At 33.2% G+C, this 24465-nt stretch overlaps 1 protein-coding gene across 1 annotated transcript in view; it reads left to right on the top strand.

Moving 5' to 3' along the window:
• Positions 1-24465, top strand: part of LOC140435641 (uncharacterized) — a 235183-nt gene that overhangs the window by 194820 nt on the left and 15898 nt on the right. Inside the window, exon 3 of the mRNA XM_072524370.1 lies at positions 22257-22584. Within this exon, the coding sequence (XP_072380471.1) occupies positions 22257-22584 (328 nt within the window). The remainder of the gene's footprint in view (positions 1-22256; positions 22585-24465) is intronic.

Below are 24465 nucleotides of genomic sequence, written 5' to 3'. Positions count from 1 at the left end.
CACAATCTTTGACACATTTCGAAAAAACAATCTCAAGGTCCAACTAGATAAATCTGAATTTCTGACTAAAGAAGTTGCCTTCCTAGGTCACATAGTTACTCCCGAAGGTATAAAACCAAACCCCAGTAAGATCGAAGCTATCCAAAAATACCCTCTACCCAAGACCGTCAAAGAAATAAAATCCTTTTTAGGTCTCATTGGCTTCTACAGGCGTTTTTGTAAAAACTTTGCAAAGATCACCTCTCCATTCACAAGATGCACACGAAAAGATGCAATCATTGACCCCACTAATCCAGAATTTTTAGAATGTTTTGAAAAATGTAAACAGTTACTAACCAACGCCCCGATTCTCCAATATCCCGACTTTTCTAAACCATTTGTATTGACCACTGATGCATCTAATGTCGCTATTGGATCAGTGTTATCTCAGAATAATCAGCCAATCGCCTACTACTCTCGCACACTAAATACTGCAGAGCAGAACTACTCCACAATCGAAAAAGAATTACTTGCCATGGTAGATTCTTGTAAACACTTCCGCCCATATCTTTATGGCCAACATTTTATCATTGAAACCGATCACAACCCACTCGTTTGGATTAATAAAATCAAAGACCCTTGCTCAAGATTATCTCGCCAAAGGATTAAACTTGAGGAATTTCAATTTGAAGTCCGATATAAAAAAGGAAAAGAAAATCAAGTAGCCGACGCTCTCAGCCGAGTTCAAATAAACGCCTTAAGCACTAGTTCAAACTCTGCTGAACCACCGGATATTAATGACCAATTTGACGTCGATGAATTCTTAAACGACTTTGACAAAAACCAAAACCTAACGGACGAAAACACGCAACACACCTCTGTCGAAAATCCCATAACAGGAATAGAAATATCAGAAGAACCAATCAACTTGTCATCCAACCAAATTATATTTGAACCTCACTCTGACGAATACAAAATGACTTATAAGAAAATTTTTAACAAACACCGTCATACAGTAACTATCACTGATGATTGGAAAAACGAATTACCAGAAACCTTCCAACATTTACTTAGGCCCAACCAAAAATTTGCTATAAAAATACCACACGAATTCCGACCATTCATATGTAACTATTTTAAAGAAAACATAAATTCTACAGTCAAAACAATATTTTGCAACAAACTATTACAAGACATCGAAGACGAAACACAACAGTTAGAATGTATCAGAAAATACCACACTGATAACCATAATGGAATAGTAGAAACTTACAAGCATCTGAGACATAAATTTTACTGGCCTTCTATGCAAACTACAATCTCAAACTTTATCAACTCGTGTGAAATATGCTTACAAAACAAGTACGAAAGACACCCTTACAAACCGCCACAATTAGGACCACTTTTGGGACAAAAACCGTTCCACATATTACACATAGACGTATTTCATTGTAACAAAAATCTTTATCTGACCATTGTAGATTCATTCTCCAAGTACGCTCAATGTTATAAACTACCTGACAAAACCTCGATCTCTATTCTGAGTAAACTAAGACACTACTTCTCTCATCATAACTATCCCCAAAAAATTGTTTGCGACCCAGGCACAGAATTCAATTCTGCAATCATTAAAGAATTCTTAAACCTTCATAAAATAGAAATACATTTTACTACTGCCAACAACTCATCTTCTAATTCACCCGTAGAACGCTTCCACTCCACACTTATTGAAAAACTTCGCACCTTGCGTGCACAAAACCCTAACTATTCTCTAGACGACGTATTCACACATGCCGTTTTAATCTACAACCAATCTATTCACAGTGCTACCAACTATTCTCCTTTCTCAATCCTTTACGGTCCATACGCCGAAGAAATACATTTCGATTTCGACCTTCCAGTGTACGAAACATACAACCAAAACCACAAAGACGAATTACAACCATTCATCCAAGAACTTTATAATAATACTCGAAATACCCGAAGTCGATCTTTCACAACCTCTGTATGTATCTAAGAAAAAACACAAACCCAAATTACAAGCCCCTTACTCCACAATGCATCCCGACAAACAAGAAAAGACTAAAATAACCGGAAAGACAGATAAACAAAATAAAACTAGCACCCACCTTAAATTTGTAAAACGAACCAGGAAACATGTAGACAAAAATATTTCAAACAAAATCTCCTTTCAGGATAACCCTGTCCCTGGGACATCCACTCAAAATACTGGAAGTCCCCAATAACGGATACTTCGCCGAAGATATTGGCAAATCTCACGAAATTTCTCACTACCACAGACACTTTCTTCACATTGACTTAGAAAAACTAGAAGAAATCCTAAACATTAGCCCATTAGACTATTTTAAAGACAACCTAAAAAGAGGACCGCTTTCGACATTATACTCTCAATACAAACATTTACAACAACAAGCACAAGATGACCTACATAAAATTACACGTAAAAGAACGCAAAAAAGAGGACTTTTCAACTTTCTAGGTACAGCTATAAAATACATTACAGGAAACCCAGATGACTCAGATCTAGACCTTCTAAAAACTCATATTACCGCTAAAGAAATGAAACAAAACGAGATAATTAAAACGATTAATAATCAGATCTCGTATGGGCAAGCCAGCGATACGAGGTTCGAAAAACTCTTGATAAATTTAAATAAAAATAATGCTTTGCTTACGTCCACTATTAACAAGCTGTCAGTTGACCTCGACGGATATGTCGCACTACAGAACGAAATATTAAACCTTCAAAACATTTATGAATTTTTGATGAAATTAATCAGAACCATCTCCTTATCTCATCTAGATATCTCCAATATCGAATTGTTTACATTAAAGGAACTTGAAACTCTTAAAGCCGATCTCTTAAAAATTTATCCCAGAAATTCTTTATTAGTAAATGACGAACACCCATATGAATTAGTTGAACTTTCCAAAACATTAGTTTGTGTCACACAGCGAACCATGCTCATAATAATCAAAATTCCTATCCTCTACGAACAATCCCACAACACATTTAAAATTTATCCTATTCCAAATGCAGACCATATTATGATTCTTCCACCAGCACATTATCATTCCAATAATAAATGGTTCGAGACCTGCACGAGACAAGCCGAGAATATGATATGCACAAAACCAGTAAGATCCCAATGTACTATACCAAATGTCAAGAATTGCACCAAAAGTATAGCCAAAGAAAATTTCTTCCAAGAAACCAACAATGCGATACTATTGGGAATAGTAGAACCAATAAATATTAGAGAACAAACTATTAAATCCAGCAGCATCCTTACCACAAATGAATCCATTACCATAGATGGCATCAAATTCAACAGAAAGTCAAATCAAGAAATCCACGTACCAGATATCATACCCATGGAACTTATTGCAAACCACGAAATCATAATCGAAAAATTGAGAATCCCAGAAACGCATGGACAAATTCAACCTATCGAGATGATCGCTAATTTACCGCAACTTTCCACTGGAGTCAGCATCACTGCACTAATAATCATCTTATTTGTGTCATCGATCCTAACAATATTCCTACTGAAGAAAAGAAAACGTATTTCCAAAATCCTTTTCGGACCTAAGCTAGACACAGCCCAAAGCCAAATTTTAGAAGAACTAGTAGCAGAAGTATCAAGAACTTCGAGGACGAAGTCAAATCTCACCGAGGGAGAAGAAATGTAACCATTAGCTCCCAGACTATTAACATTATTGTTCGTTGAACTCCAAGAAATAGCAAGCTCAGCAATTGCAAACCAAGGGACAATAAACTTGATTTTTCAATTTTTATATTTTAATCATTCCATTATCATTCTCTGATCAATGCGTTTCATTTTGTAATTAAGAATTTTTATTGTTTAATTTTTGAAGTAAAAACTTAGTTGTACTATTTTAAAAATAAAATCTTTTTTAAAAGATATTTTGAAAGTGCGTAAATTTATCTATATATATATATATATATATATATATATATATATATATATATATATATATATATATATATATATATATATCTATATACAGGGTGTTTGGTAGGTCGATGGAAATTTTTTAAGGGATAATAGGGGACGCCATTTGCAAAATTTTTTGCTAATAATGTATCGTTCAAACTGTTAACGTTTCCGAAATAAAGTTAAATTTGTCAATATTCGACAATTCGAGTTTTAAAATTATCTAGACGTACTACCTCCCTGTTTTACGAATGGAATAAAAATGTAAACCTACAACACTGACTCTTCGAAAAAACATAATACGGTGGATCGGACGAACTGGACCGTTTTTGTGGCCTGCTACATCGTCCGATTTAACACCGTGTGACTACCACATCTGGGGCAGATTCAAAGAACTTGTTTTCAAGTTCCAATCCGAACTAGAGCTTATTTAATGGAAAGGATTATCGAATCAGCTGACATTATAAGGGTAGAATTGAGGTTAAAAGTAACCACATCAGAAATACGACGCAGGGTAAGAGCGTGCATTAGGAATAGTGGTTCTCATTTTGAACAACAATGACTGTTTTCTGAAGTTTATGTACATACTTAATAAGGCATAATAAATGTTACAAAAAGCATGATGTATCGTTGTTATGTTTTACCTTTCTTACCCGTTTCATTAATGAAGGTTACTTTAACAATGCATTGATATTTAACGAAGGGTTTTTGCAATCTGAACAAGTAATACGTAAGGTATTTTGTATGTCAGGGAAGTCTCTCGCTTGGATAATTATTTTTTTAAATAAAATGGACGAGCAGCTTTATTTTCGAATATTGACAAATTTAACTTTATTTCGCAAACCTTAACAGTTTGAGCGATACATTATTAGCAAAAAATTTTGCAAATGGCGTCCACTATTATCTCTTAAAAAATTTCCATCGACCTACCAAACACCCTGTATATATATATATATATATATATATATATATATATATATATATATATATATATATATATATATATATATATATATATATATGTATATATATATATATAGTTTGTTATTGCCGACTTTTATATGAATTAATTTCCATAAAGGAGATATGAAAAGTTTGATTTTTATTCCAAATAATTATATTATTTCAAATTATACCTATTAATTAACATTCAATTAACCACTAATTAGTGCCCAATACTTTTCATTAATTTGTATTTTGCTAATATAAATAAATTTGATGTTTTATTAACACGTGTGCATGCAACATATAATTGACCATGTGATAAACATGGCATTAATATGGAACTAAGATGGCATTAATATGGAACTAATAAAATACGGGGGAAGGGAACTAAGAGGAAAAATACTGGCACTATTGAAAAATATATGGAAAGAAGAGAAAATGCCAGGGGACTGGGAGGTAGGGCAGATCATAACAGTACATAAAAAAGGAGACCAACAAATCTGTGAAAATTATAGAGGAATAACGTTACTAAATACAACATATAAAATATTGACATCAATAATAAAAAAGAGGTTATCAAAGATCACAAAGAAGACAGTAGGACAGTACCAATGTGGATTTACAGAAGGAAGATCTCGATACACACAATAAAACAAATAATGGAAAAAGCAAACGAGTATAAATTAGAATTGGAAATGTTATGCATAGACTTCAAACAGGCATTTGATTCAATTAAAAGGAACGGGTTAATGATAGCACTTAAAAAATTAAAAATTCCACATAAACTCAAAAAATTAATAGAAATGACAATGAGAACTACAAAAATAAGCATAAAGACACAAAGAGGAGAGACAGAGGAATTCATTATAAATAAAGGGATGAAACAAGGAGATGCATTATCAACAACGCTATTTAATCTAGCATTAGAATATGTACTACGAAATATAAATAAAGGAAATCTCAGAACAAGAGGTGGTCAAATAATTGCATATGCAGACGATATTGCTATTATTGCAAAGAACAGAAAAATAATGAAAGAAATGCTAGAAGAAATAAGAGAGAAAGGGGAGGTAATGGGGCTAAGATTAAATCAAGAAAAGACAAAAATATTAAGATTAGGGAACAAACCAATGAAAGAAAAAATCAAAATAGGAAGTTCTGAGTTTGAAGAAGTAGAATACTTCAAATACCTAGGAGTTACAATAAGTAAATCCGGAGAAAGGAAATCCGAAATAAAAGAAAAAATATTAGCAGCGAATAAAGCTTATTTTGCAAACAAAACATTACTTAAAAGCAAAACACTGACTAAAAAAAGTAAGATGAGCATTTATAACACCATAATTAGGCCAATATTATTATATGCAGGAGAAACAATGACGATGGTTAAAAAAGATGAAGAAGACTTAAGAATAGCAGAGAGAAAGATTATAAGAACCATATTAGGACCAATCAGAACAGAGCAAAATGAATATAGAAGCAGAACAAATGCAGAAATTAAGGAAGAACTTAAGGAAGACATCGTAACTAAAATAAAGCAATGCAGAGTTAGATGGTTAGGTCACATTTGGCGAGCAGGCGATGAGGCAGTGACATACGCAATGATAGAATGGAATCCAGGAGGAAAAAAGAGAAGGGGAAGACCGAGATCAAAGTGGCTGAAAAAATGGAGAGATATTGTCAAGAAGATAAGATAAACAAATAAGACTGATCCACTTAAGAAATCGGATCTAGAAAGCATTTGCGGTTTAACCCCACACTGGGGTGTATAGCCATTATATATATATATATATATATATATATATATATATATATATATATATATATATATATATATATATATATATATGTGATAAACATGGATTTTCTAAATCCAAGCTGCAAACGAACATGTCTGGCCTTAAGATTTGTTAATAATCATCGGGAATGTTAATCAAATAGGGAATTAAAGCATTTTGAATGATATTGTAGTATATGAGGATATCATTAGGATACGTGGGAACAGGAAAATTTCTCCTTCAAATCGTCAAGTTAAAATGGTTGCTTCAATAATATTTCCGGTGATACTTTTATTGACTAAACGTGTCCGTTGCGTATTCTAGGTGCCGCCTGAATTTTTTGCCGCCAAAATTGCGCGCTCACTAAGCCAACTATGATTCAAGTAATTATTTAGTATAGTCGGGAAGACACTTACAATTAATTCATATTTGGTCTCAACAAAAGTACAGAAATTATTTAGAAGTGTGTTGCATTGTGTATTTGGATGCAGTTTTATTTTACCGTATCCAGTATACATTTTGATAGATTATTTTGTACTTGTACTTTTATGTTAATGGTCAATCGAACTATTTCGACATAAAAATGATTGTTTTAACCATGTATTAATCTCATCCACATATGTAAAGAGAGGAATAACCGGTAATGTCTGTCGGAAGTCAGCACACATTAGTAAGACAGCAATACCAAATAGTTTGTCGTTGCTGTTTGAATTTTGCATACTTCTATGTAATGCTTCGAGTAAATGGTTAAAAGCCATAATGCATTTGTATTATGTTTATTATGGTCATGTAATGACACACACATTAACTTTTAAATTTTATTAAGTCTATTCACAACGTGTTCATCTTATAACCTATGTTCTATCCTAACCTAGTCAACCTGTTGACAGCTGATGTCTGACCTCCCTGCCTTCATACCTAGTGCAGCCAACCAATGTAAGCTATATCATACATCTCCCTTTTTACTTCCTAAATCTAGAAGGCTTCATTATTCTTCTACCTGATCTAGTTTGAGGTTTAATCTCATTTTCACTACTACCACTTGAACTGTTAATATCATTATGGGAATTGTTATCAAGTTTGTCTGGTGATGTATTAGATATATTTTTGTAAGATTCACTAGCAGGCAATTCCCAAAATAAAAGGATGTGGAGAAGATTTTATAAATGATGAGTTTCTTCTATATTCATGATTTTCGGAATCCTTTACAATATAGGACCTGGGACTCTCATGTTTATCTATAATTTCTGCAGGCACCCAGACCCTGTCTTTCTTAAGCATTACACTTTGTCTTTTAAAAAAACCCATCTCTTTCCTTCGCCTGTCTATCATAATAATGCTTCCTCTCTACCCTTTTTTTCCTTATTTCATTACTTTCCACTGTAGGCTTGTCTTCTACAATTTTACAGCATACTGGTAATGTTGATCTAAACAGTCTATTATTTAACAATTCTGAAGGAGAAATATGTATTTAGTCCTGATAAATAGTCATCACATTATTTAATATGCCTTTACAGATTCCTACAGCACGTTCGGCAAATCCATTTGATCTTGGACATAATGGACTAGATGTGATTAGGTTTATATTCTAACTTTCACAAAATTTTTAAACTCACAACTGCCAAATGGCATATTGTCTGCAACAAGACTGCTAGGAATGCCATGAGTTGAAAATAGATTTCTGAGTCTATCACTCACTTCCTTTGCTGTTTTACATTCTAATGGAATTAATTCAAACCAATTGCTGTAGTAGTCGACAACAGTTAAATAATCGTGGCCTGTATAGTTAAATATATCTGCAGCTAATTTTGCAAACGGTATGTCTGGTCTTTCGTGTTGCAATAATGGTTCTTTTTGCATTTAGAAACAAATTGTTCTACATCAGAAGCTAGCTACGGTCAATAAAATATTTTTCTAGCTCTAAATTTGGTCTTTTCTATACCAAAATGTCCTACATGTAATTTTGTTAACATTAGAGATCTTAACTTAAATGGAACAAGTTTAAAATTATTATATAGAAGATTACCAGATACATGCAAGTTATTTCTGATTTTATAATACACTCCAACTTCTGGACTTATTTTGACCTTTTCACGCCACTTCAAGGTGCCTAATTATAACTATTACAACAACTAGTTGTAACTAGAGAAATAATTATTAGAAATGCAGAACATATCTTTTTCAAATGAAACTCAAAAAAAGGGTTAGTTAAAAAAATAAACAAAATGTTAAGAAAAAAATTTAACATTTATTGTGTCTTACCACAAACAGTTATAAAAATAAGACAATACTAAAATACTATATGAATAGTTACCAAGTACAAAAATATAAAGAAAAACTTACATGTGTCCCATCTGTTTACAATGGGGAATTGCTACAAAAACTTTTAAAATTGTTACTGCATGGAGGTTAACCTTTTTTAACAACAAAACAAATGAACATCAAAAATAATAAAACGAGCTGTCATAAGTTAACATTAAATTTAAAAAAACTTGGACAAATAAATTGACAGTTAAAGTCAAACACTAAAATTTTACAATTTATTAATTATTACAAATCCTTTTTTATAGTATGAAAATATGAAAGCAATTATTACTTTAAGAAAAAAATGTCTGTCTTTACTTTAAAATTTGACACAAAAGAAAGTTACCTGGATTTCAAAAAAACACTTTGAATTTTCTAGAACTATTATTGGAACTATTACGGGAACAAAAAACTACATCTCACACTGCGATGGGACTGACTATTCGTGGTTGAAGTCAGCACTAAACACAAAACTTATGACTCTGCCTCTTAAAAAACAGGAACAGGTAGGCCCATAACGGTTTCTTAATATTGTTCTGAAGCTATTTTCTTGTGGCATTTTAAAGTAATTACTATTTAAATGGAAATAAGCCACAATTAAAGGTTAAAGTACGTTTATTGACGTTTCAATTTCCACTTCGGAAATCGTTCTTAAAATGTTCGTTCCGAAGTGGAAATTGAAACGTCAATAAACGTACTTTAACCTTTAATTGTAGCTTATTCCCATTTAAATAGTAATTACTTTAAAATGCCACAAGAAAATAGCTTCAGAACAATATTAAGGAACAGGTAGAATTAGACTGCATACACATTAATTTGCTACGATTAACTGCTACTAAAATTGTTTTCCATAACAAGACGAAGATTTCCCTGAAAAGGGACAAAAATAGAAAACTTTACAAATTCGACGTGAATTTGGACATAACGCTGAAGCCTATCACTCTTGACCGCGGCTCCAGCGAGAGTGATTAAATTATCTTTAAAATTAATTCACCTTACTTGGTATAAACAACACGCTGGGTATAAACAAAACACAAACGAGAATTAAGACGCAAATTATTAATTTGAAAACGCAGTATTGGGCGGTTTGAACAAAGAAATATCGAGGAACATACGCAGATGCGAAATAAATAAAGAACTCTAAGATGGTTTATATTAACTCGAGCCGACCTAACAAAGAATTGAAATATATTTCAGGTATTTTAACTTAAAAGATACGAAGTAAGAAACATGGAATATCCTTCGTTATTATAATGCATATGCGGGGATTTCAATGTAATACATATACGAGGGGATTCCAATATATATATCAAGGAATTCATATATCAAAGCATTTGTAACTGCTACAATACCCCCACGTAAGAGCGAAAACTAGACAAACAAGAAAAGTTTTCGTTTAGGGCAAACAACATCTAGGTTGGAACAACAGTAGCATTTTCGAACTATTGCAACAATACATCATAAATTCAGGGAATCAAACGAAATAAGAAAACAAAAAAAAAATCATAACCAAAAACTATTCATCATAACTGTTTATGGTACAACATAATACACTCAAAATAAAACCGGATACTCGATTTGATGAATCGGCACCAGTTACAGTTCGTTGGCTCTTAAGCACAACAACCAATGTCAGATTTCTATGAAAATGGCTCTAGCCTAACCAAAAAAGTGGAACAGACCAGTGTTGAAGTTTCTAGGAGCGAAAAGAAGGGTGCTTCCAGCTCAACAAGGGCGGGTGGCCAACATTATATATATATATATATATATATATATATATATATATATATATATATATATATATATATATATATATATATATATTTTGTGTAAATTTGTGTACTGCTAATAATAATATATAAAATAACAAACGGCAGAATGATAAAAAAATCAAAATAGTATGTATACTCGGTTCACTAATCTCAATCTCAACTCTTGTAAATTTATCAATTATTTATTTTGTGAAGTGAGTTACATTTTGAAAGACTGGAAGCCCCTGTAAACTAACAATTATTTACTTCTAACACAAGCAAAATAAAATACCGTGAAACAATAAATCAAAGTTTTAATGTTTATATTCTTAAAATTGTATAATCGACTATAGATTTGTATTCACAAATAGAAAAATTACTATTTACAAAATAGTTTTTGGGTCATCACCATTTGTTTAGTCTATAGTAAAACTAATTACCGCCAATAAAAATTTATTTATTTATACCATATAATGTATTGATCAAATGAACAAATAAAATCACAAAACAGTGTTGCTCGATTTTTAATAAATAATGAAATTCATTTCGAATCATTACTTTGAATTTAAGATGTTCATATTAAATAATATTAAATTGTATTCGTTAATTTAAGGAAATATTAAGTGGAATGATTTCTCAGTGTTTCTTACGATAACTGTAAGTTGCCTACATTTGACGCAACTAAACGACTGTAAATTATTATCTCAGTAGATTTTATATTTTTAATTTTTAATTTTAATATTGAATTAATGCACAAACTTAAATGTTTAACTTTATTCCAGAGAAAATGTTTTTTATTGTGAATTAACAATGTTGAACATTTTAAATTATTTTTAATTCTAAACATAGGTAAATAATTCTGTCAAAAATAAAAAAAAATTGACTCTTGAGTAAAAATCATATTTTTTAAAATACTTCATATACAATTAATAAAATAAAATAAATACTCAGCGTAGGAAATGTAGATTTCCTACACTGAGGATGCAGCTTCATTTCGTAGGGGACCCAGCTCGACTTTCTACACTGAGTATATGCATTAATTTTATTAATTTCCTACTTTAATTAATATTAACATTTCAATAATCAATCACTTGATAAACAAGTTTGTTCGTGATCAATTGATCTACAGTTTGCGTTATTTATACTCTCCATATATTTTTGTAATTTATATATACCACTTCCACAGTTGTATATTTGAACATCTCCCACTGTTGGTCAGTTGGTCTTGAGTAATGATTTGATATTTTTAATTTTATGTTTTCCCATTGACTATAAGTTTGACTGAACCAGTGGTATTATACTTCAGTTCGCACACTTTGTTTTGAACTTTAATTTTTAATTCTAATTATTTAAATTTCATATTTCGTACAGTATTGATAGTGCTTGGTAGATCTTTTAGTGCAGCCAACCAACCACCCTCTAACAGATTGTTTAGTCTATTAGTTCTTACATTCACACTCGATGTCCACCCTATGTCTATGTTCATTTGCCCCAAAATTAACACCTAAATTATCACTGACAGGTTTGAGTTTGAGATCTGGATTATACAGTCTACATATAGTAATTAATATAGTTTCATATTTAACCAATTGGCTTTTCCTATATTAGCGGTCAGTTGGACTTTTGGTCAATATTCAGTTTAATATAAAATTTTGAAATGTGCAGATCACCATGTTTGTGACTTGTCATCTAAGTTGTCATATGTCAGATGTCACTTTAAAATTTCCGTTAAGACCAGGAGTCATGATACATCAGAAAGATATGATACTTAGCCTTCCAAATTTCGTTCAGGTTTGCGCATGACGTCAGGTGGTGAGGAGATCTTTTAAATTTCTAATGCATTGCTATGCTACATGATTTGAGGATTTAAGATTTTAATATCAAATGTGAAACTTTCTAGAGATGCTGTTTTGCTTAGTATGATTAAATATAATTATTGAGAACATGTCTAATATCAAAAATCAATTAAAAACATGATTTTTTATTATTAGGCAAGATACATCTAATTATATATTATACTATATAATACTCGTACTTAGCTACATTGAAATAAAGTTAATAATTCAATTGTAATGTGTTACATGATAAAAAAACTGCGGTAGTAATAAAGCCTATCAGTTATATTTTATTAGATCAAGATTTCTTATACATTAATTTTATTTTTAATGGTCACACAGCCTAAGGACTATTCAAATCTAAAGATGAATATAATATCTATTTATTTATATATTTTACTGAATAATAAGAAAACACTAAAGCATATAAATTATTCATTAAACATTTGGGGGGAAAGGTATTTTAATAATAATAATAATGTTTATTTAGAATATCATGGATGGACCGCGTCACTAACACGCAAGTACTCCAAACTTTAGACAAAAGATGCGAAATTCTAAATGAGATAAAAACTAGAAAGATGGAATACTTGGGGCACATTGTGAGAGGTGAAAAGTACGAACTTTTAAGAAATATCATGCAGGGCAAAATTAAGGGCAAAAGAAGTGTGGGTAGAAGAAAAATATCGTGGCTTCGTAATCTACGTGAATGGTTCGGGTGTAGTTCGATTGAACTTTTTAGGCGCGCTGCTAACAAAGTCGCAGTGGCCATGATGATTTCCAATCTCCGCTAGGAGTGGCACGAGAAGAAGAAGAGAAGCTTACATAGATTACAAGAAACAATAAGAATATTAAATACTAGGTAAACATAAAAACTGAAGTGGAGCTACTATAAAAGTAGCACCCCTTGTGCGTGAGACTTAAAAATAAATTTATATTCAAACAAAAAAATATTAAATAATTGTATACATATAAATAGTAAGTTACATATGCGTAGTTTCATTAAATACATTAATTTTCATTTTAATATAACATGTGACAAAACTGTGGGTACACAAATGTAAGTACGTGATATTAATTGCAGTAAATTCTAGAAAAGATTAAAAACTTTTAATCAAAGTCTATTTAGATATTTATTATTTATTACTATTGTCCATAAATCAGTTCTTCATAGAATTGTGTTGTTTTATTTTTAATCTATTTTCTAATTTCATATTTATATCTATGTTTTTTATAATTTTTAATCTGTTTTAAATTTTCTGGTAGACAATTGTAAAATTTGGGCCCTATGTAACCAACATATCTCAGGAGTATGGATTTATTACAATTAGGTAAAGTTGCATTATTCCTTGAATATCGAGTTTGTTGGGCATGATTGTTAAAGTTTATTATATCTTTTTTTCATGTATATGTATAAGGGCTCTGTTACAGAATATTTTACGTACAGTTAAAAATTGACTTTCATTATATAACAACTCGCTAAAATATCTTAAATTTTTCCCATAAATAATTCTAATTAGCCACTTCTGAATAATGTTTATAGAATGCAAGTAATTATTCCGTTTTCCATCCCATCCTAAAAGGGCATAGGTAAGTTGAGACTTTATAAGTGCATAATAAAGAATTCTTAAATGAGGTATTCCTAAAAATTGTTTTAAAAATTTAAAACTTGAATAGTAGCCCTCTTAATTTAACTACTATATTATTTGCTTGAGAATTCTGACGTAAATGTTTATCAATTATTATACCTAGATATTTAATCTCGTATGTATATGGAATTTCATACGTAAATGGCATATATTTTGTTTTATCTACATTTACGGTGAGCTTATTAAACTGAAACCATTTCTGAATTGTAGCAAAGTCTGTTTCGGCTTTTTGTTTTAAATTATCCCAGGTATTTGCATTATAGAAAATAGCTGTGTCATCTGCAAAGCTTACTTGTAATATTCAGTCTGAATAGATCATTGCTGTGTATATTGAAGAGAATTGGTCCTAAGACTGTTCCCTGCGGGACTCCATATGATATAATTCTTCCCTTACTAATTTCTCCCTCTATATAAACATGTCGTTGCCTGTTTAGAAGATAACTTTCTAGGATATTATATGCAAGCCCTCTAATACCATATTTTTTAAGTTTAGTTAGCAATATTTTATGTAAAACAGTGTCAAATGCCTTCGATAAATCTACAAATATACAAAGAGCTGGTCTTGCATTATCAAGAGCTTTGTAGATGTTAGCTGTAGATGTGAGCACAGATTACATCTTCAGTGAATTTTCCTTCTTGAAATCCATACTGACATTTAGATAGTATCTGTGATATTAGATACACCATCGTTTTTGTTAAATGTTCCTGAATTGTATATTAATCTATAAATCTTAATTTGAAACAAATTCATATCCTTTTGTTTAAAAGTTTCCGTTAAAATTACAAAATCGAAATCTGTCTTACATTCAGATAAGAAAATTACAAAGGCATCAAAAATTTTTTTAACAGCTTCTTATATTCATATGCATAATATTTAGAGGTTGTATTAAATTATTAATTAAGGTATTAAAGTTTGTGGTTTAATCTATTATGCATGATTTTTTATCAACTCCATCATATTCTTGAATAAATACATCTATATTTAGTGAATTGATTTTAATAGTTAAATAAAAATGTTAAAATCTGTTAACATAAAGAATATAAATATTTTTCAAACAAATATTAAAATATAGTTTTGTTGTGAAAAAAAAAATAAAAAACAAATAATAAAGGTCCATACGTTAATCACAATAATTTAATTCACTATTTTTTTTACTCTACTCTGGTGACAGCCTGACGTCACATAGCCCGACCCACCTGCGCAATGTCATATCTTCTTTTCATTGTATCATGACCAGGAGTCATTATGTCTCCCGCTGTTGCCCACACTGTAGTTTCTAAATAATTTTAAACTGTTTGTCCTTTGTCTAGTGTTAGGTTTTGTTTAAATTTATTTAATGTATATAACATTCACTAATGTGCTGGATAGCCAACTTTTTTTAACTAAGTAACTCTAAAAAACTGTATAAACATTTTTTTATCAACCATCAACTTTGGAGTATTTCGAAGTTAACTAATTTTCCTTCACTTAAAAAACGTTTCTTGGGTTATTTCATGCCCCTGAAGATGCTCTGAGAGCGAAAGTACTCTGCTCTGAGAGCAAGATATAATATAAAAAAATGGTGCTAGATATCTGATTTTTTATTTGAGTAAAGTTAATGAATGTTATTTGAAAAACAAGCAATATTTCTTTGTTTATTAAATATCTTTGCGAATCTTCCCCAAATAGAAGTGTGAGGTATTGGAGAGGATCTGAGTTTGGTCAAGTAGTATTTAATAACCAGATGTATGGCATCGTTGATTCATTGGAAGATGAAATATATCTATTTTAAAGATTTTCATTATATTTTTTTATTTAAGTTAATTACCTCAATTAATACTAACTGCAAATCTACGCTTTAATATTAATAATTTACAAATATGTGACAAAAAAATCAATAAATTTTAACAATTCCAATATAATATGTAGAAGAAACCGACTAAATTCTGACCCAAGTTTAGAAGTACTGGGAGTCAAGAATTCAACTTAATGCAACCAAAACACTGAAGTACGCTGTTTTCACCTAAACAAGAAACTGTCATACGAAAAACTTAACGTCTACATTAATTAAACGCAATTTAACCATAATAAATTAATTGGACATGCCTTTAGAGAGAATATTAAGTTTCGAAGAGTAGCTAAATAAAGTTGCTCATTAGCACAGCAACAAGATAATCCAGAAACCCTGTGGCTTGATATAAGGAGCATCAAATTGATACAGAAATATACTTATAAAAGGCGAACTTTCATGATACCATTATATTGATGTTAACAAAAATTTACTATTTTCTACAAAATCATAAAAAAAACTCAGACTTGGCTACAAAAACCGAACTCAACATAGACAAGAAGTGTAATTACGAATGGCCTTAAGACCAGTTCAACAAAAAATAACCCTGTATAACTAAAAGTTATTCCACTAATCATCAACTTATCAGGCAGAAAGAAGTTGATGAACACTAAATAGCATCAGGACTCAACCTGTTCACTGTGCATATCTATTACATAAACGAGGCAAATTATTATCTTCATTGTGCGGCTACATGAGGAAGATAGTGTTCCAATCCATGGAAGCTACAATCACGCTAATATTTTAAACACAGAATACACCTTTTAAATAAAATAAAACACTTCTAATATTTCAATGTTCGTTGGAACAAAATTTTGTAACAATTTATTACAGTTTGACTGGATGTTGTTTTTAAAACATTGTTAATATTTTTCTGCCTTTATTTCGGCCAGTATTCTGTTTAACTTTATGTGACCAAGACTGGGATGCGTACAGATATAATATAACTCCACCCAATAAAGAAATTTGGAAAGCCAAAAGGAATTCATGGAGAGAGTTGTTAGAGGACATTACAGATATCCCGGCCTTCTGTCGAATACATAAAGTCTTGACAAAGGATGGTGCTACTATTAAAGAAGTAAGTTTCCTCAATAAAGCTTATATAGCATATTTACCCAGAAAACTAATGAACATAGAGGAAAGTCTTAGAGAACTCATAAACACGCATTTTTTGGCCTCAACAATTCTGAATGAGGAAGATAGGCGAACTAACATAGATCAAAGGCCGGAACAGATAGCATATAACTGATATTTTTGTATATGGGACTAGAGGTATTAATACCACACATAGGCAAGTTCCCTAAAGCCAGTTTAGCGTGGGGGTCTTACCTGAAATAAGGTTAAAGCCTTGTATTTGCCTAAAGTAGGTTAAGTATCATACCTAACACCAAAATCATATAGATCAATAACCCTATCGTCTTTTCGGTTAAAAACGCTGGACAGGCTTCTGGATAAGTACATAAGAGACAAAGTGCTAAAATATAATCCTCTAAGTAGTCGTCAATATGCGTATCAATCTGGTAAATCTACGTTAGATGATCTAAATGGGATTATCCCAAAATCACTTAAGGACAAAGAGATAGAAATGTCCGCTTATTTAGATATTGAAGGGGCGTTTAATCATGTTACTACCAGCAATTTGATAAAGGCATGAGTAGACGAGGAACATCTGCAGTAATATGCAGACGACATTCTGGATAATAGGACAGGAAATTCCATCTATCTATACAAGGATTTTTACAGCTGTCGCCGCCTTCCTTCTTTCAGCCAATGTCTCCAGTCCTTTCTGTTCTGCCATTCTCCATATCTAAGGTCTCGTCTTTAGGTGTTATAAATTCTCTTCTTTGTATTTCTGGTAATCTGTCTATCCCACAGTACCCCGTTCATTTGTTTAATAAATGTTCTTGTCTGTGCTAATCTGCTGGTTATCTCTTGCTCGGTGGTTCCATTTTTTGAGAGTATGAAACCTAAATATTTAAATTTGTCAGTGCCGTTAATTTCCCTATCATTGTCCATTTCCAAGTTTCTCACTGGTTCTTGCTCTGTTGTTAAATATTCGGTCTTTTCTAGATTTATTTTCAGTCCATTTTTTGTGTATTCCTTTTCTTATTTTCGGAGCATATAGCACAGATCATTTCATCTTGAGCCGTTACCACTTGTTCATCTGCAAAGCTTAATGTGTACAAGAAGTTGTCCCGGATTGGTATTCCCATTCCCATCCCTTCACATTTTCTCTTCCATGGTTTTAATATTTGTTCGAGGAATATCTTGAACAGTGTCGGAGATGTAGAGCATCCCTGCAATAAGCCTTTTGTGGTCTTAAATTCGTTGGAGTATTTAGTGCCGGTTTTAACTCTTACCTTGTTGTTGTTGTAAAGTTTTTTTACGGCTTTTATTAACCTCTGAGTTATTCCGATTTCCTTTATCGTGTTCCATAATTGTTTTCTGGGGACCGTGTCATATGCCTTTTTTAAATCTATAAATGCCATGTGTACTGGTCTATTTTTTGCCATTTTTTTTTTCAATTAATTGATGGAGTGTATAAATGTTTTCTATGCAAGATCTTCCTGCCGTGAACCCCGTCTGATCTTCTCCGATTTTATTTGAGATAGATTTTTCTTCCCATTCTTCATTCTTTTCTTTTGCCCTTCTTCGTTTTACTTCTCTGTTTTTCTCTTTGTACTTCTGTGTGTCTTCTGGGGATTGGGTGCTCATACTTTTCATATATAGAATTTTCTTCTCCTCAATACATTTTTTGGTTTCTTTGTTTATTTTTACTTTGTGTTGGGTATTTCTTTTCTCATGTTTTTCCAAAGCTTCTAATGCCGCCTTTTTTATGCTGTGTTTGACGTGCTCGTACGTTTCTTTAACGTTTCTGAAACCGAAATCCTGTAACGTCTGGTCCAGTCTTCTCTGGTATAGGTCCCTTATGGATTCCTCTGGAAGTAAATTTATGTTGAACTTCATTTATTCATCTTTCTGTTCATTTTCTACTTGGTCTTCTTCGTGTTCTTTCTTCCTTCTAGTTTGGGTGTTCAACGTGTAGGGAAACGTCATTTGTAAAATTAGTAATCGGTGGTCAGTGCCACATTCGGCTCCTCTCTTTACTCGTGTATCTCTATTTTTGATAGTACTACTTTTGCTGACAATTATGTAATCGATAATGGATCTGATGTTTTCCATTGTTTGTACATAAGTGTATTTATGTATGTCCTTATGTCTGAAAAAGCCGTTAGTAATTTTCAGATTGTTCAGTTGGCACAGGTCAATTAGTCTTTCTCCATTATCGTTTGTCACATCTTCTCCAAAACGGCCTATCGTGCTATCATTTTGTCGTTTCCCTGTTCTTCCATTTAGGTCCCCTGCTATTATTATTTCTTGTGTTGGTCTCACTTTTCCGATCTCTTCTTGTAAGGTATCCATGAACTGATCCTTTTCTGCTGTTATCCGTAGGGCCGTATACTCCCAGTATCACGATTTGCCTGCCATAGATTTCCATGATGAGTTTTACTATTCGTTCATTTATGGGTTCCCATGTTTTTATTGTTTTTATCCATTTTTTCTTGACTAGTATCCCCACTCCGGCAGCTGCTCTTTCTTCCTTCTTTTTTCCGCTCCAACAGTAGATGTCATCTACAAATTGTGTACCATTTCCCTTTTTCTTGGTCTTAGTTGTTATCAAGCTATCAAGGTTCATCTTCTTAAATTCCTCTATCACCTCTTTGTCCTTAGTTCGCCATCCTTGGATGTTCCAGGTGCTACACGTGATTTCCCTCTTTCTCTGTTTCTCTTTTCGACGTTGCCTAAAATTTAAGACTGGGCTTCTCTTACCAAAAGCAGAATTGCCCCCCCCCGTACCCGATCGGGCTCCCTCCGTTGGAGGTGTGGATTACCACCCGGGGAACTAAACTTTATTGTTATTTTTTATCCTGCTTCTTCTATTTTCACCTTTTGTTGTTGTTTTTGCATGTGCCAGGATGCTAAAGCCTGACGCCACTTTCAGCCGCCCATTCTGGATCCGACGCTGTTTGCAGCCGCTCACTCTGGATCAGACGCTGCGTGATTCTATACAAACCCTAAAATCCACTTCCGCCATCCTCGCCGTACCGAAGGTCTCCCTCTCCGCCGTGACTGCCGTTGTGGTCTTCATCCGTAACAAGGGACCCTAAGCAGGTACTAATTTCCCGGGTAAGGAAACATCTGGAATCTGTGGGGGGCAGGAAATGATTCATTTTTTCCTGATAGGGCTATCCAAGGAATTCCAAGGAGTTCCTACCCACTACCCACAGGAAATTCCATTATGGGTAAAACAACCATCAAAGCAAGAGCAGACTGTCCACAAGGAGGAGCTCTGTTACCTTTACTTTAGACAACCTTGAGAAAATGATCTTCTCAAAAATCAGTCCATAAGACTTTTATTGTCTAGGATAGGCTGATGATATTGTAATCGTCGTCAGGGGCAAATTTGCTCAGCTGGTGTCTGGGAGAATAAAAGCAGTACTAAATATAGTTGATAACTGGTGTAAACAAGAGAGACTAATAGTCAATGCTCAAAAAATACAAATCGTCAACTTCATAAAAAATACAGCATTACAAGGCCTTAAACCACCGGTACTGGGAGGAACAGAAATTTCATTTGCCAAAGAAACAAAATACCTAAGGGTATATAGGCTATAGGCTTACATATAATACTTACATATAATGACTATACTGACACGCACACAGAAAGCTAGTCTGTCCTTGAGCAAATGTACACATAACCCCAAAATGACCCTAATGGTTATACACAAGTGATATTAGACCAATGATGGATCTGTGACATGCTAAACAAAGATGCAGCAAATGGGTGCAATAAGTAATAATAAAGGCTATCATGCCTGTGTATTACGAAGACCATAAAAATAACCTCTACAGCGGCGTTGGATGTCCTGCAGAATCTATTACTGCTTCATGTATTTGTACAGGGTAAAGGAGATCAGTGATGCACCTATTAATACATAGTTAGCCACACACAAGCAAGGCGCATAGTGCTGACAATAGAAAGCTAATCTAGGAGCTAAAAGCAGATATTGTGATGGGGCAACCCATCGATGCAACAGCTCCGAGATACAGCTTTACAATAAATTCAAAATTAATATACCAAGCATGGTAGACTGGAAGACAGGTGTACCCATAAAAGCGGAAGCTACCTGGTACACTGATGGCTCAAAAACATCAAAGGGTTTAGGAACCGGTATAGTAGGGACAAAGTAAGGGATACATTTCCCGGTAAGTCTATTTAAGGATATCACAATTTTCCAGGCGGAAATAACGTAATCTATTACTACGTGGAAGAAATAGAAAGCAGAAAATAAGGTACCGATTGCCATTTTCACAGATCGCCAGGCAGCGCTTAAGGCACTAATTCTATCGAGTTCAATTCTAAGCTAGTATGGGATTATATGGGTGCCCTAAATACACTTAGAGACTTTAGCAAAGTTACAGTAGCCTGGGTACAGAGGCACGAGGGTCATAGGGGCAATAAAAAAGCAGATAAAATGGCCAAATAAGACTCATCAATGCCATTTGTTAGACTGGAACCCTTCTACGGTATTGCATAGACAATAACAAGAACAACTACAAAAAAGTAGGTAGCTCACAAATCTCTGGAATGGTGGAGAAATTCACGAAGACAAAGACAGGCGAAACAGTTTATTACAAAATATTTGCCAAAATTTACGGCAAATCTAATAAGCAAAGACAGGAAAACAGTCAAAGTCATAGTAGGCTTACTGACAGAGCACTGTAAGCTGAATAGGCAGTTGAAGCTGATGAGGTTGATGATGACCTATGCAGATCCTGTCACCTCGAAGAAGAAACAGCAGATGTCAAAGTGGTAAATGTGTAGTTCTTTGCATTAGGTAAAGAAAAGTCACAGGCAAACTACCTGATAGCAAACTGCATGAAAGGTTCAGTCTCGAAGATATTAGACTTTTTAAAAGGAGTCAGGCTAGAGAACCACAATAGATCTGAAAAGTTCGCAGTGGAATAAGCCAAAAACCACCTCATTGAATATATCTATCTATCTAACCGTGTTTTTCTTTACTAAGTAATTTAGATAAATTCCAAAATAAAAATTTTTATAATAAAAAGACTATTTGTGTTTGCGTTAACATTTTCTGCGGAAATTTAAATTATAAATTACTCAAAATAAATTTTTACATTTTTAGACAATAGTAGAGCCAGAAAAGAAGCCCTACTGTAACAATTGCACTTTCCTAGTGGAAATATGTATGAAACTAAACGATACGTCAAAACCAGAATGTGTCCAAGTCAAAGATGTTGCAGATCCAACGGGATGTGGAGGATTATGTCAAATAAATACTCAATTTTGCCAAATCTTAAGCCAAAAATACAAAGTTTTTCAATGCTCCCCCCGAAAGACTGTCCTGAATTGTGATAATAATCAGTTTAATTGTGGAAATATGTGTATAAGCGATGAGAAAAGTTGTGATGGAAAGCTGGACTGTTCAAATGGATCAGACGAAGAAAATTGTGGTAAGTTGAGGAAATATTTTAATAAAGTTACGAAAAATATCGAATAGTATTTACTTGAATCGTATTGTAACAAATGATTTTTTGTTATTTTGATGTATTTTTAGCTTTTTAGATTAGATGTGCGAAGAATACCCAGATTTACTATAATGATAAAAATTGATAACCATAAAATCTACTTCTCTGGAGAAGAAAATATATGTCCTCAACAATAAATGGTGCATTTTTCGTATACAAGAACATTGAAAAATCGCTAGAAAACTTCACCTCTTACTCCGAGTGAAAAGCGCTGATACAACCTAAATGTAAAAACACTATACTCAATCTAATACAAGTACATGCAACCACATCAAAAAAAGAAGAGAATGAGGTAGAATAATTTTATTCACGAATAAGGGATATAACAAAAAGCCTCAAGAAACAGCACATCAATATTCTGTTAGGCGGCTTTAATGCAAAAATTGGCAAAGAAAAAGTAGTTGATATCACTGGACTATACGGACTTGGCACACGAGTAAAAGGGCAGCACGGGTTCCGGCTATTTTTCCATGTTAAATCCTATAAGAAATTGCTATGGTCCATTCTGGTCATTTTTGGCTCTTTTTGTGGTGGAGGTGCGACCACCTATCGGATCGTGACGTACGATGGCTCGTTGGAAAGGGGAGGAGGTAACGAATACGTTGAAGCAAAAACAAAGATGGCGGCATTGCCAAAAGGACACTAAGCTTGTAACGCCGAAACGGCTTGACGTACAACAACGTGCAAGGTATCGATGGAAAGGGGAGGGCTCAACAAATACGTTTACACAAAAAACAAAGATGGCGGCATTTCCAAAAGGACACTGAGCTTGTAACGTCTAAGCGGCTTAACGTACAACAATGTGCAAGGTATCGATGGAAAGGGAAGGGGGCAGTGAATACGTTGAAGCAAAAAAACAAAGATAGTTTGGGGAGGTGGTAGCGAATATGTTGAAATAAAAATCAAACGCAAAGACAATGCCAAAATGGCACTATATCGTATCTCTGTTGTTATTAGTAAGATTTTAACGTATGAGACGTCAAATGAAAGAGGATGGGATATCGAATATGACAACAGTAAAATCAAAGATGGCAACATTGCCAAAACGGCACTTTATCATATCTTCGTTGTTATTGGTTCAATTACTACGTATGAAGCGGTAAATGAAATAGGATGGGCTAATGAATATGTTATCACAAAAAACCAACGCAAAGACAACGTCAAAACGACAACCACGCTATATTAATATTCTTAAAATGTAGTTTCAATGCTTAAACATCAGCTAACAGATATCTAACGCGATCTAACATATAGCATACGTATACCTGACGCAATCTAACGCGTTCTAACTCATATCAGACGTATAACAGATGCATATCAGACGTATAGCATACGTATATCAGACGTACATCAGACGTATAGCAGATGTATAAGCAGATAGACAAGGCTAATCTGAGCGCAACCCCTAAAATCGCAACCCCCGGTCGTAAGTTCAAAACGGCTTAACGTAGGATGACGTACGAGGGCTCGTTGGAAAGGTGATGAAAAATGGGGTTGAACGCAGTATGTGCCGTGCCCATCGGAGCATGCCAAAAGGTCATTACGTCATATCTTTGTTTCTATTGGTCCGATCGTGACGTACGAGGGCTCGTTGGAACCTCGTTGCCAAATGGGCGCTAAAACGTATCTTCGTTGCTATTGGCCTGATTTTGACGTATGAGGTGTAAAATGAAAGCATTGGTGACCCAAAAGCCATGTCAATGTTCAGTATGGACGTTCTTCTTCTTCTTTTCCGTACAGTGTCTAACAGAACGTGACAGTCGACGTAGAACGTAAAATGTCACGTAACATCCGACGTAGAACGTG

The sequence above is a fragment of the Diabrotica undecimpunctata genome, chromosome 3, assembly GCF_040954645.1.
Source record: "Diabrotica undecimpunctata isolate CICGRU chromosome 3, icDiaUnde3, whole genome shotgun sequence".
Lineage (NCBI taxonomy): Eukaryota > Metazoa > Arthropoda > Insecta > Coleoptera > Chrysomelidae > Diabrotica > Diabrotica undecimpunctata.
This window is presented reverse-complemented; position numbering and strand designations above follow the sequence as displayed.